Source organism: Gambusia affinis, linkage group LG10, assembly GCF_019740435.1.
Source record: "Gambusia affinis linkage group LG10, SWU_Gaff_1.0, whole genome shotgun sequence".
Taxonomy (NCBI): Eukaryota; Metazoa; Chordata; class Actinopteri; order Cyprinodontiformes; family Poeciliidae; genus Gambusia; species Gambusia affinis.
Window position 1 is genome coordinate 1,786,984 of NC_057877.1, and position 14,983 is coordinate 1,801,966.

Below are 14,983 nucleotides of genomic sequence, written 5' to 3' on the forward strand. Positions count from 1 at the left end.
GGGTGATGACGCAGCAGTTCCTTTTACTCGCTTGAGCTTCATTTCAAACAAGAAACATGCTGGAACAAAATAAAACACGGACACTAAAGAACAAGATATAAACATGAATACAACATCTAAGGACATTACAGAACATGCTAATTATGGTGTCAAAACCAAATTTGATTTTGACCATCATAGTCTGTCAAGGGCAGATATGATGCAGCTAATCCACCAAAACCTCGTTGGTGTAGTGATTTAGCATTAGCAGAATTAGTGTTTAATAGTAGTGCTTTAAGCTTAGTGCTAACTAGGCTTTTAATAAGTGGTGCCCAGACCTGCAGTTTATATTTATTGTTTATTTTTAACTGTACTTGTTTAAAAAACTTGTTGCACCTCCCTAAATACATTCATATTCATTAAATTAGAAGATGCTATTGATGAGGATCATTTGGAAGATAATAAGTATATCTTAAACACTCTTAATCAGTTATTAACCATAATTTTTAATCTCATATTTCTGTAATAAAATGTTTTTTTTTTAAGGCTGTGATGTAATATTCTTATGTTAAATGTTGTGTTTTCATAACATCATCATAACTAACAAAAATAAAAGCTTGAAAACACCTTCCTGTGCTTATTGAATTTATGTAATGAGTTACTGAAATAAATAAACTTTCAGTACTAGTGTAATTTATTGAATATGACTCTGATTTGAGCTGTACAGTGGCACAACTGTGCCACTTGCAGCAAGAACGTCCTGGGTTGGATTCCTGACCCTGGGTCTTACTGCACAGAGTTTGTATGTTCTCCCTATGCATGCGTGGGTTCTCTCCGGCTTCCTCCCACAGTCCAAAAACATGACTGTCAGGTGAATTGGTCTTTCTCAATTCTCCTGGAGTGTGTGTGTGCATGGTTGTGTGTCCTGTCCTGCGACAGACTGGCGACCTGTCCTGGGTGTACCCCGCCTCTCGCCTGGAACGTGAGCTGGAGATAAGCACCAGCATCTCCCGACTCCACAAGGGACAAGGGTGTTAGAAAATGGATAGATGGACTTTGATTTGTTGATAGTTTTTGTTTTTTACTTCTTAAATAAAATAAAACATTTTTACAATGGCTTGTTCCACAAAGTAAGCAAAGTGACATGGTGAAACAGTAGGTGTGAATCGCTGGTACAAGCTTTTGAAGGTTAAAATTTTTTTTAATTGAGTTCAGACTGAAAGGAAACCAATATACTGCTACCGGTATTTATTGAGTCATCATAAGTTTTGCAATTTTCAGTTTCTAACAGACACAAATCATCAAAATATTAAAAGCAGAAGTGTTTGTAATGGGAAGTTGGAGTCCCTGACAAGGCTCTGATATAAACCATGTTGCAAGCAGAAAGGATGACATGATTTGTGGAGTTCAAAGTCCTGAAAAAGTGACGTTCAAAACATGGAGTCACTTTCATCTTCTGCTGCCCAGAAATGAGCGACTCATCTTGCTTTCTGACTCTCTTCATTGGTGCATGCAGCAACATACTTTGTTTATGCTGCGGATGTGTTATCACTGAGGAACTTTGGGCTAGGGGGAGATCAGTGAGTCCATGAGGAATTAAAAATTAACCATTCAAGAAAACCTGTTACTACAGTGAAAATAAAAAGAGATTTTAAGTTTAGGAAAGTTTTCCTACACCATGTGATTAAAGCGTCCACACTAAATATGGAAGGAGAATTGTGGAAAGGAGCACATTTGGCGTCCTTATACATCTGCCATTAAGGTGACTCAAAAGCTGTAGAACTGATTGATACCAAGGGTGTTTAATTCTATGAAATTTTTATTGAAGAGCATCAGAAATATATATTCTCCTAGCATGGTGGGGACTGCATCATAAAAACAGAAAAAAAAAATTGTTGTACAGTAACGTAGAGGAAAAATATACCATATGGACTACATTGAGAAATGCACATTGTTTATACTGGACGAGTCAACTGGGGAAAGGATTTACGAAGCATTAGCTTCTTCCTGCTCCTTTTGTTGTGTGTTGTCGTATATTCATTCTTCTTTTTCAATTTCTTTTTTTCTCTCTTGCATTGTTTATTTTTTTATGTTCTAAATAAATAAAGATTTCATTTCAAAAGGAAATGAGGAATCAACAGAGGATAAAAGGGTGACCTTGGTTAGTATTTTATTTGTCTTTTTTAACATTTTCTATAAACATAGCAGATATCAATCTCTGTAGTTTTTTTCTTCTCTACAATAACAGCATCTTGTCACAGAGCTCACCAAATTATTCCAAAAACGTGCAATAGAAAACGGTTAAATGTTTATACTCTACAATTAAAATACTGACATTATTTATGTGAGTCACTATGGTGATTTTCATGTCACTCAGAGTGCTAATGTCATAATATTAATCGAAATGTATAGCTGGCGCGCTGATAATATAACATGGTAAGTGTAACTCCAATTTTATATATTGGCCACAATGAGCCTCAGTAACAAAATCGAGAAGCCTTGATGATGAAAGTGATGAGTGACAGTAATGAGGATGATAATAGCTGTTATGGTGGTGATGATAAGCGTAATTAAAGCCATTATACAAATGAATTTAGTCATTACAATGTTGACAGTGAAGATGGCAGCAAACAAGACAGACACTGATGTTGATGTCAATGGCAGCAGTGATTGTAACAATAACTACAACCAACTCTCTTCAAATGATAACCATTTGTTGTGTCACAAGTGTGGTTACTTTAGTTACCTGCTATAGATGGTGATTTTATAGACAATGATGATAGAATGATGTGAAATTGTAGGACAACTTAATTAGACCCATGATTTTGAGCTTTAAGTCAAAGCTGATAGTGATAATCATGCTGCTTTATAGAAGTCAAGATTATATATGTCTGTGATTATTATTCTGAGACTGGTGGCTGTTGGTGCTGATGGTAGTGATAACCATTGTAATCATGCTGAAGTACCAAATTAACAATGATGTTTAAACAGCTGGTGCATCATTATCACATTATAATAAAATATTGTTACTAATTACACCTTTAAAGGATTATACACATCAGGGTTATTTCTGCAAGGAGAGATGTCTTTTCTAGATACGGATAAAGAAATCAAGACCAATGTGGCATCTGCAGTACATGAAGCTAACATCACATCCTGAATTTAATATTGAAATCTACATTTCTGCTGAGATTTTATTGGTTCTTTGCATTATAGTTTTAATGTGATCACCAGCAGATCCGAAGAACAAGAACAGAGAAAAAGGGACATCAAATGCAGGATTCTGTCTTTATAAAAGTAAACATATATCCCACCTCATACTAGGTGTGCAGCAATAAAAAGGCTGGGTGATAAATCGGCATCCAATCAGAATCCACTCAGATCCTGTCCTGTTGCTTTGCTGTGAGAGAGGACTCACTGACCCTCACACCAGGTCACTTCTGCATGTAAATGGTTAACAATAGTCACTCCAATGTCAGCAATTTGAAACAATGTTTAGCAACTTTTCAGACAAAAAACCCCCAAAAAAACAGTATTGGGCAAAACGTGGACTAGCAGATCAGGCTTTTTAAAGATCAGTGATCTGCCAGAGAAGTGCAATCGGTGCAACACTACTACTTGTGTACAACTACACCCAACAGCTTTCTGACTTGCATTCAGTGTTTATAAGAATTGTTAATACTGTTGTCACAAGACTTTTGTTCTTGTGTAGCTTGATGTACTTATTGCTCTGCAGGTGTGTAGAGATGCATCTGAAACAGGCAACAGTGGACATGAGCGCAAAATTAGAGCAGCAAACACAACATGAGTCATTCTGCTGTCACCCGTTATTTAGTTTTGAGTCTCCTGATTTTCACCTCCTCCTGTACAAAACACTGTGACGTAAACCATGGATAATGTGTGACATCACCTTTCAATATTGTACCTATCTGATTTAGGACCACATATGGAAATGGCCTCTGAATGATTTGGAAACATTGTATCATGGTCAGATGATGATGGAAAAAAAATCCTAGGTATGGGACATATTTGCCTGCTGTATGAATGTAGCCTCCATTCATTTTGTTCACAAAAAGCCCAGGGGAAAAATGGTGAACCTGGCTTTGTGCGTGTCATTTTATGTTTGGTATCATAATTCATAAGGCCACGAGATTCCCGTCTTTCCATTGTGGACCACATTCTCAAACTACAAGGTAAAGTTGCCAATTAGAAGATTTAAAAGCATAGAAAATGCCACATCAATTTTAATTGAATTTCCTTTTCACCTTGTTCAAAGCATTGAGATTTGAGAAGCAAATACATATTCTAGTATATGTGCTTAGAGTATGCAAATATGACTATGCTATTCATTTTAAAGTGTAAAAGTGAATATTTTCACATCTCTTCTGCAAGAGACCTTGCACGCTCCAGACAAGTGTCCAGACAGCATCAAGGGTTACAGAAATAAGGTGGGTATTAAAACTTAATTGATCCCACGCAGATTGAAATATTTAGCAATTTGTCATGTCTTGGATTTTGATAATCAAAACAATACTTTTGGTCTTCAGTAAGTTTCCTGTAAATATGCTGAACTTTTGATCAGGTATGGATAATGTAAGCAGTCCTCCTGCTCTGTTTGGTAGATATGAGCTCTCAAGTACTGCTTGAAAAAATAAATGAAAGTCTGCCTTGGAGAGATACTGTACATCCAGCATCGCTATTCTACCGACCTCCCTTTGTTCTGCTTTGAAGGTCAGTGGTAATGAGGTGAGGTTAAAGGAAAACTGCAGCGGCTTTGTGTGGGAATTTGATGGATTTACCTGCATTTACCTGGATTTACAAAGTGAAAGAAGTTCCAGTACACAATGTAATTTAAAATTGCAGCCATAAGATCTTCAGTTTTTTTTTATTCACTATATGCTTCCTGGAGTGCTTTGATTGGCTTTCAGAGAGCCAAAAACAATCCTCTAAAGCCTCTTCATTCTCAGAACCTTTCAATTAATCTTCATTCATCTAGTGGAGGGTTTCATCATCTTTAATAACATGACTTAATGATGTATTTAAAGTGATTACCAGAACCACTGCTAATCATATAAATATTGATTACTTATTGTAATACTACAATCGCCTGCTCTTGGTTTTAACTGAATTTTCCTTTAGTATCTACTTCTTATTCACCGAGTGTTACTTTTGGATTAAGCTAACTAGGAATAAGTGAGAAAACAAATCAGTGTCGTTCCAACCTGGATTGTTTTAAGGTGAGCCAAAAAAACAGAAAAACATGTGAAAATAAGACACGATCTTGGAGTGTTTCATTCCTGAAATAAGGAATGTCTCTCTCTCTCTACTGAGAATAGCTAGTCTGCATTTTTTTCTTTCTCAGGTATGAGGATATGATCAAAGAGATTCAGGAGCTTTAGATTTCTCAAAGCAAACCCTGAGAGATGCCCGCAGGCTGCGGCAACAACTTTAGTATCCTCTTCATCTGCTCATGTTGAAGACTTATCAAACCAACAAGACTAACAAGCAGTAGTTGTTTTTTTTCTTTTTTTTTTCTTTCCATGATCCTGTCTTCTGGCTGTGGCTGAGGTTCTCAATAACTAATGAATTCTACTGTAACGTCACATACTGAAGCTGCAACTGGCCTGTTTCAGAGTTTGGATAACATGCACTCCTTATCTCAATCTGAAAAACTGGGACAGAATTTAGAAGAATTTGTTATTCATACTCCTGGATCATGAAAAGGTTATAAGTGGTGCTTCAAAAGAAGGCACAAGAGCAACAAGTTAAGCGTGAAACTTTTAAAGAAATGTATTTGGACTGAAACAGCTGATCAAAGTCTTAAGGCTGTTAGCCTTAAAATTCAGAGCATAAATCTGGCTTTCATTACATTTTCTGCCAGGCATTCACAATCATAAGCCCCAGCGGGCTAGAGCGGCGTTCTGCCTTTGAACCTGCCAGGAGTGCTGAGCTGCACATCCAGCTACACGCTATCGCTGCAGAGGTGGACACAGGGAGGCAGTCGTTTTAAATCTCTTAAAATATCGCGAGATTCATGGGACAAATAACTCAAGTGGTAGACTCAAAGCAATTTCACCTGCACAGAGCCGGGGGATCCGGTGGGCTTTCATGAATGCACTGGCAGATACTCAGCCTAAATTAAGGCTCTAATTCTACTTACTGCAGAGCCAGTGTCTGTGAGAGAAGAGTTTAATGAACAGATGCCACATTTCCTTCAACATTAAAAACATTTTCCTATTTAACGTTTGGGGCTAGATGGAAAGAGAAGCTTGATAAAGCCAAGAGCCAAGAGATCCAGAACTCGGATGCTCCTCGTTTAAGATGCTCTCTTCAGTAAGTGGAAGAATTTCCTACAAGTCTGTAGGAAGATTTCCATCAAGCATTGTGAAACTAATTTTAAACAGGAATAATGGTGGTTCTTTTCATACATCCATTTTGACGTTCATTTTGGGTTTTATTAGCCAAAATCTGAAACTGTAAACTGTGCTAGTTAACATGTTTTCAGTAAAATACCTTCCGCTGTTGCTTTGGCTCTTGCTCCTCATTTTGAAGCTTTACTTGAAGACTGGTTATGATTTTCAGATGCTGTGAAAACATGGACTCTTTTTAAGGTTTGATGGAGTGTATATATTCTATTGAAATTCAACAAATGCTTATTTGTTCTTTGTGAATTACTTTGGTATTAATTTCTTTGTATGGTACAGTTATGTAAAATGGTAGCTGATGAAGTGAGGCTCTGTGGAACAATAAGACAATGTAGACAAATTATTTTGAACACATCCTGTTTTGAGATGGGTGTCAGTTGAGAAGGCCAATAATGAAACTCAAACTAAATGGATTTTTTGAAGACATTTTACTTGTTCCAGGTAGCAATTACAGTGACTATATTAGTGATCTATAACTGCTCTATTAATGTGATAAGTATAATTCACTTGACCCATGATCAGAAGTGAAGTAAACATTTGGGTGAACTGTGTTCAAGAATCAAAAACAAGTCTGGGTGTTTTCTGTTTAAGCTCTGAGCATTGTAGTCTGCTGGAGGACTGAGAAGCTTTTCCACGGTTACAGACAATCGACCATGAGAGTCTTTACTGGAACGTAAACAATGTCTGTAATCAATGCTGTAAGGTTAAAGGTGAAGCTGGTTTAAAGAACTGAAACAAGCCTTTGCATTAGCCATGATGGAACGTTTTGGTTTAGAGTCATTTCTAGATGACAGAAACTTTTGGTCTCACCTAGTTTGATCTTAACAGGTAATCTGAGCTTTGTTTCTTCATCTAAAACTGATCAAAAGTTTGTGATGATGTGCTTTTGAGAAGGTGGTTTATAATACAGCGTGTGATTTTAATCAGCTAAATCTGTCAGCTTTCCAGGCCTGAACCTGATGACCACTGGTTTGGCTTCAGGGCCCCGTTGGCCTTGCATTAGCTACTTGCAAATCTTGCCCATTCAAGATATGATACCCAAAAAAGATGAATATGAGGTATGATGAGGTTTCTGAGCTGCATAAGCTCTTGTGAATTCTACAGTTCATGACATCTATATTTTTAACTACTTCAGCATTATATGGAGAAAATCTTGAGCTTGAGGCAAATCTCTAGCTTTTAGAGACTTTCTCAGTTACATCTCTATTCTCGACATAAAAAGGATTACAAACACCAACTTCACAGTCTACAGAGGGAAATGCAAGATTTACTGGTCACGAGGGGCGATGAGGTCAGGGGATATTCTCTGACAGCGCTACAAGGCAACATTGGGTCAAAGGTTAAGAGTATTCAGACATTATGTGTAGAGAGAAATGGGTGGAGGGGTTGGGAATAGATCAGAGCAGGCCTGACAGACTTTGGTTCTATGTGTTTTCCCAGCCATATTTTCCTCTATGTTAAACTGGATTAGTTTTCCTGCATGCATCCTTTATCAAGATAATACTTGAGGCTTGTTGGGATTTACTGCATAAATCTGTGTGGTTCTCACTAATCTCGTTAGTGTGTGTGTGAAAGGGTTTGGGAGACTCGGTATGTATGCTAGTTCCCAGAAAAAAAAACATGGTGGCACACATCAAAAGGATCCGGATGGTTGTGAGTCTTATTTGGGTGAAACTTCTGTTTGCCTCGTGATATTATACAGCAGAACTGACTTATTAAGACCTTCTGTCTGTCATTAGAGCTGCACTGCAGCAGTCTTCAGGGGATATGACACTCTCCTCTGATTTTATCAAGGACATTTTTTTCTGATGTGATTTTACAACAGAGTTACTATCTGCAGCAATCAAGCAAAACTTATCCATTTCTTTTTTATTGAGAATATGAAACTGAAACACACAGCCAGAGCTTTACTCTCAATTCAAATACCAAGAAGAGAACTGCTAAAGTCTTAAACTCATGTTTGTCATAATTTATAGAAGGTGTTGATGTTGGACTCAGTGCCTTTACAGCATTAACAGCTTGGATGAAATGTAAATGCATTTCAGATGCGATTGAAAATCCTGTACAGAGCAGATATTTTACTGCACCAGTTTTTACCTGGAAACATTAAATTAGCTTGGCAGAATCAGATAATGAATGCATGAACTCACCAAAGAGTAAAGCATTGCATATGTTCCAGAGATATATACAGCTGAAACCAGATGTTAACGTACACCAAAAAAAAAAAAAAAAAAAGACACATCCAACATTTTTTTCTGACTGGCTGAAGTTAGTTTACTGAAGTTCTGGCCCATTCCTCCAGAATGAACTGGCTGGCATCATGTTTGTATGTCGCCTTGCTACCTTTCCCCCTCCTGAGCAGTGTGCTGGTTGGACATTCCCATCAGGTCTGTATTTGCATATAATTGAGCAGATGAAAACGGTGCCTTCAGGAATTGATAAATTCTTCCCAGGATGAACCAGACTGCAGGAGCTCCATGATTCTCTTCCTGATATCTTGGATGATTTCTGCTGACTTTCCCATCAAAGAGCAGTGAGTTCCAGGTGAGACCTTAAAGTCCTTCCACTGGTTAGCATACTATTAACTTACATGGATCAGTTAACCTATCAGAAGTTTCCAAAGCCATGACATCATCATCTAATCTTTCCCTCATTGTTTAAAGAGACAGTAATTATCCTGCATATAAACCTCTGATTTTGAAGACATTAATGAATAAATATCTGACATTATCTTTCTGTCATTGTTGTGTAATTTAGCAAATGGATATTGTTTTGCTAATTCTAGGTGATCTAACCAGGAGAAGTGTGGTCTGATATAACTTCAGAATGACAGGGGGAAAAAAGGTGTGTGGGTATGGCTGTGCGTGTGCAGGCGTGGGCATGTGTGTGTCTCTTTATTTCATGTATGTAAATGTCTAGCTTCAACAATAGTTCTGCTCATGCCCTGATGCTGTGTTGACATTTCAGGTTGTTTCAATCTTAGATTGCTTTTTCAGGTTGGAAATTGAAATTGGACAGGAAGCCTTTGGCGAGATTGTGGCACCAAGGGAGTCAGAAATTCCTTAAAAACATTGTAGCACGGAAAGAACTGGAGGAATATATATTGTGTGAGTTGGTGGTCAAAGTGGTTTGGTTCACCTTTAGTAAATACTGCAGCTTCTCCTCTTTTACCTTTTGCACACATGGTACACAGGAAATATGTTAGAGGGTTCAAAATATTGTTACTTAATATAATTTTTATTTGATATTAGTTTAAGGTTTTTTTCAGTTTTTCTCTTCATTTGCATTTTGTTATATTAGGTGGTAATGTTTCATGTTTTTTTTGTTCTTTGTTTTTTTTGGTTTAAGTATTGCATAATTTTAAAATCAAGACGTTAATAGATGCAACTGGAGTACCGATTCTATAACTAGACAGCACTCAAAACTGTATAGAAACATTTGATTTGATGCCTGAAACATGAACAAGTCTAAGTGTTAGTAAATTAGCCAGTGGCTGAGTTCCCTCAACACAACCACGTTTAGGCAAATTAAAGGAAAAAACATGCAAAAATGTGGCAACAGCTGGCTGAGGGGTTAATAGGTTCTATATCTGCTGGTGGGATGCAACATAGAGAAACAAAGAAAATGTAAAGGAAACACCAAATCCAAGCAGAGAATTTATGTTACAGTATTAATATCAAAGAATGGTGGGACACATGTAAACTTCAAGACATCAAGCTGAAAAGGACAAAACACATTCAGCCCAAAAAGAGTTTACAAGTAAAGAGCAAAAAGAAAATGTCCATTACTTTCAAAAAAAGGACAAGAAATGTAAGAAAATCAAAGAAGATAAAAATTGGAGGAGAAAGGGTAAGTCTGGTTTCCCTTGTCATGCAAATCAGATTGGCATTTGGGGGAAAAAATACCTTCATCATCCGTGCGGTCACTATCACTTAAATCATCAGTGTGTTTCTTTGTAAGGGGACCTATAGGACCAAGAAGGAGAAAATGGAGGAAAACAAGGTCATCAAGAACACACACAGCCTTTAAAAGATGTTCTCAAAAGATAAGAAAGGTTCTCAGTGAATATTGTCTTTTATCACTTCTTTAAAGAAAAATTCTCCCTCCGACTGCAGAAACGTCACCTCATTGTCAGTTTCACATGTTTACAGTCGGAATTTGGTGCAGAAAAGTTTGCTTTAAGATAGTTACAGAGCAAAAAAGAGGGAATTTAAAAAAGAAGCAAAAAAAATTAGTTCTTTGGTAAAAATGAAGAATTAACTGACGATGAACCCATGGGATCAAAAGACATTAGGCATATATTAGCGTATATTCAACATTTCTGACGTATTATCAGAACAATTGAAAATTATCTGCATAGCTGCAAAAGAAACAGACAATAAAAGAAGCAGTATCTTTAAGAGCATAACACGCTACAGAAGCACATGACCAGCTCCACCTGTTGTTCATTCAGAGTTCATCTTGTGTTAAATAATACACAAGCACACACTGTAAAAGAAAAAAAACAAACCGTAAACAATTAAAAGCAATTTCTTGTTCATATTAACTTTCAATTTGATAGTTTGTTTTTTCTATTTCTACATTGAATTCTGATTAATAGATTAGAAAAACAACATATGTAGGAAAAATTTATAATATCAATCTATGTGGCTTGTTAGACAATTGATAAATCCAAAATAACAAAGGAAAGAAAAACATTAAAAGGAGAATTTACTTTTTTGTGACGAAACCAAGCTGGTTGCTTAGCTTGGCTTAGCTAGGTTAGCACAAAAACTGAGAAATACATTCTGCCACGACTGGTTCTTTGAAAACACTCATGATCTTGATGTGGCCCAAAATGAGGAGAGTGAGTTGACACTTCTGTACTAATAACAGGATTTATTTTATTTTTTTCCATGTGCTATCTTTGGCAGGTCAGACTTGAAGCTGACATGTCAGGGAAGATTCGCTGTATAAAAAGGAGATCTAAGGATGCATCCTAAATGGGTGATTGAATCCAGACTGCGTCCAGCATCAAAGTAGGCGCGTCACACTGATGTAACATTAACTTGTGTATGCATGACTTTCAAAAATTTGGATTATGTGTATCTCAAAACAAAATTCATATTTATCTAAGTATTGCCTTGAAATTGTTGAACATGATTCCTAATTTCTAACTAAATGTTTATGCCTTAATGCAGAGGCAGTAACGCTGTCTACGGATTATTATATAAAATGCAGCTTATTATTTATTTGTGAAAGAAACTGACAGTAATTCTACAGTAATGAAAGTAAAACTGAAACACATGGAATTTTATGGACTTCTATAGCATTCACTCTTGAATAAGATGCTCGTTATGTTGTGATCCTGAAATGGATTTCTTCCCTCGCAATGTATTTTGAAATTTTTGAATATCTTAGCAATACATTGCTAAATACATTTTAATGTATTTAGCAATGCATTTTAAATACATTTAAAATACATTTTAATTTGACCTTCGAACAGAGGTCGACTTTTAAAGTCAGCTAGTCTCACACATCAAGACCTCAGCATGGACAACGGATGATTCTTCAACGTTCACTAGCTGAATGATGCACTTTATTTTGATTACTTTCTTTTTGTTGTGGTCTATCACTGAATCTCAGCCAGGGGAGTGGTCAGATGCTTCTTTAACCATCCAACATGTTGTCACTTTAAGGTTTTTTATTCACACAGAATCATAAACATGTACCTCCTTCAGAAACATACACAGACACACAAACACAAGTACAAACATACCGACATGCTGACATGTAAACTTTATAACATCAAAAACATGCTGAAGTAAGATTGTAAGATGTGTGGCATGCAGGAAACAATTTATGCGACATGAACTCAGAACATGTGATGCCACCAGGCCTTGAACTGGCTTAGCCAGGAAACACCAATGCTCATCTGACCAACTACAATTACCAGCCAGCACTGCAACCTGCATCCTCTGCAACAGTCTGACTTTATATCCACATAGTCTCTATTAAAGTAAATGTAAACAAAAAGTCACATAAAAAGAGTACAAAGGTAAACCCAGTGGGGTAGATTTACAATTGCATCAGTAGCTCATGTTCATGAGCCAGACCTTCTCAGCTATGCGAGTACTTCTTTCTAATAACTTTAAGTGGAAGAAGTTTCCCTGCATATAATTTTGTCCCACAGCATTCTCTCAGCTTGCCTTTGTGAATCTGACAAGTGATTTGATAAGCAAAAGCTGAGTGTGCTTCCTAGAAGTGCTGAATGAGCACTAGACACAAAAGTCACTTCTTTCAAAATGTGGAACGCTTAAGACGAACGGCTGGACTGCTGCCTGGAGATGTGTGGCCTGTTCTAAAAACAGAACTTTATGGATGCTGTGGGTCATTTATGGTGACCTTTTAGCATTACGCTGAGTGATAATACGATATTATGGAGAACAAAATCAGATATTGTGTCTTCACTGGTCTGTAATCCGGATTAAAGCCGGTTAATGCTGTTCTCTCTCTGATTAAACTCTTGACATGTTTCCTGGCTCCCTCAGTCCTCTGATCATCAGAGATGAGTTTCTGGGAAAACAACAGCACCACCCATCTCTCTATTCTACTTCAGGTCTTTTTACCATCAGGGTTTGGTCATAAAAATGTCTTCCCCCATGATGTAATTTACAATATCCCCAAAGACTAATGCATTTTTTCTCTTTAGGTGCAGAGTATTGCAAAGAAATAAAATGGGACAAACAGAAATAAAAGACAATCTCCCAAACAGTCTATTTTAAAGAAAAATAGACCCAGCCACAGTTAGAGTAAACACCTTCAGTGCTGCTTATATCAAAAACTCAGAAGTGCCTCACTCAAGCTCCATCTGACACTATCAGCCCATTCCAGCACTTCACCAGTTGCTTTTGATACAGGCAACATAACTTCCACCCCCAGAGCAGCTTTGTCTTCTAAGGCTGAAGTTGGTCACTGATTAATGGTTCTGATAAACAGTCATGCTGGGGCAGCAGGGTGAAGGTGGAGGACATCAACAGACTGAAAAAACTGATCCGGAAGGCCAGCAACATCGTTGGAGTGAAGCTGGGCTCTCTGACCATCGTGTCGGAGAGAAGCATCCTGTCCAAAATGCAGGTTGTCTTTCACAATGAGTCTCATCCACTTCCTGAAATGCTGGATGAACTCAAGAGCACCTCCAGCCACTGACTCACTTTACCAAAGTGAACCACAGAGCGACACAGAAAATCACTTCAGCCTGTAGACATTAGACTTTACAATACCCAACAATGACTAATTTAAATCTAATTTTCTCTGCACTCATTTTATATTAACGTATTTGCATGTGCATGCTTGCTATTTATTTTTTCTTTATTTATTGAACTACTCTTAGATGTATTTTTTTTTTTTATTATCTCTTATGGTTATATTTGTATTATTAATAATTAACACCTTAGATGGAGTAGCTTGTCAATGGATATGCAATTCCCCCTATCAATAAAGTATATTCTATTCTATTCAGGATGATTAAAAAGTTTTTTTTCCCACTAAGTCAACTCACTGAGTAAAGCACATTATATCAATTATTCCATGCTGACTGATGTTTTCAGGCCTATATTTATCTTCATTGTGATGATTTTTTGCTTACAGTCAAAACTGAAGCACAAGATTTAAGATTATTTTATTACACTATAGCAGTAAAAAAAAAAAAAACATTTTACTACAGAACTGTGGGCTTAATGAAAATCTTATTTAGTATCTGCTTATATGTTATTGTCAAAATATACACCTGAGATTGTTGTGAATCATGTCTCCGTTTGATGTATATGCTGACCAGGAGTCTGTTGAATAAATCAATCGATTAAAAACAAATTCCAATTTAATGGCCATGTCTGTAGTTATTCCATAAAACAACAAAGGTTTTGCATCCTTTTCCTGTTCCTGAAAGGATCCGGCTTCTTTACAGGGACACTGAAACGTGTCGGTAAAGATGCACTTACCGCAGTTTCATGAATACAACACAGGAATGTCTTGTAGAGACCGACTTCCATAAGTATGCTTTTAACTGTAGCTGGGCGGAAACACAAAATTATATGTAGACAAAATAGTTCAACTCAGTTCAAAGAAAACAATAATTTATTGTCAGTTGTCTGTCATAATTTGTTGACCACAGAAAATTGATGATGTTTACTAATGCAATGGGGAAGTATGTGGTCAAATCCTATACTTGAGGCCCTGCTACTGAATTTGTCCAAATTAAAGCTGGTTTTGAGGGAAAGGCTCCTAAACACACCGCATATCGCAGTGGTTAGAGTATAATGCTGCCTGGCTACTGAACAAATTGTCATAATGCTACACATGATTGGTGTAGATAAGCGTAGCAACCAAAACAATTAGATCAAGATGATTAATTTAAAAAAATCAAGATTCTAAATTCCTTAACTTAACCCTCCTGTTATGTTCGTTTCTGAGGTAATGTTCGTGGATCAACTTGATCCAGGGAGTGTTTAATCATGCAATAGTGTCAGAAACCAAAAAAATCCTCCAAAACATTTTTGATTGAAATACTAACCATTTCAATCAATATTTGTGCAATGATG

At 36.8% G+C, this 14,983-nt stretch overlaps 1 protein-coding gene across 1 annotated transcript in view; it reads right to left on the reverse strand.

The window, feature by feature from the left end:
* LOC122838891 (neuroligin-1-like) overlaps positions 1 to 14,983 on the reverse strand; it is a 215,610-nt gene that overhangs the window by 92,498 nt on the left and 108,129 nt on the right. Inside the window, exon 4 of the mRNA XM_044129921.1 lies at positions 10,310 to 10,369. Within this exon, the coding sequence (XP_043985856.1) occupies positions 10,310 to 10,369 (60 nt within the window). The remainder of the gene's footprint in view (positions 1 to 10,309; positions 10,370 to 14,983) is intronic.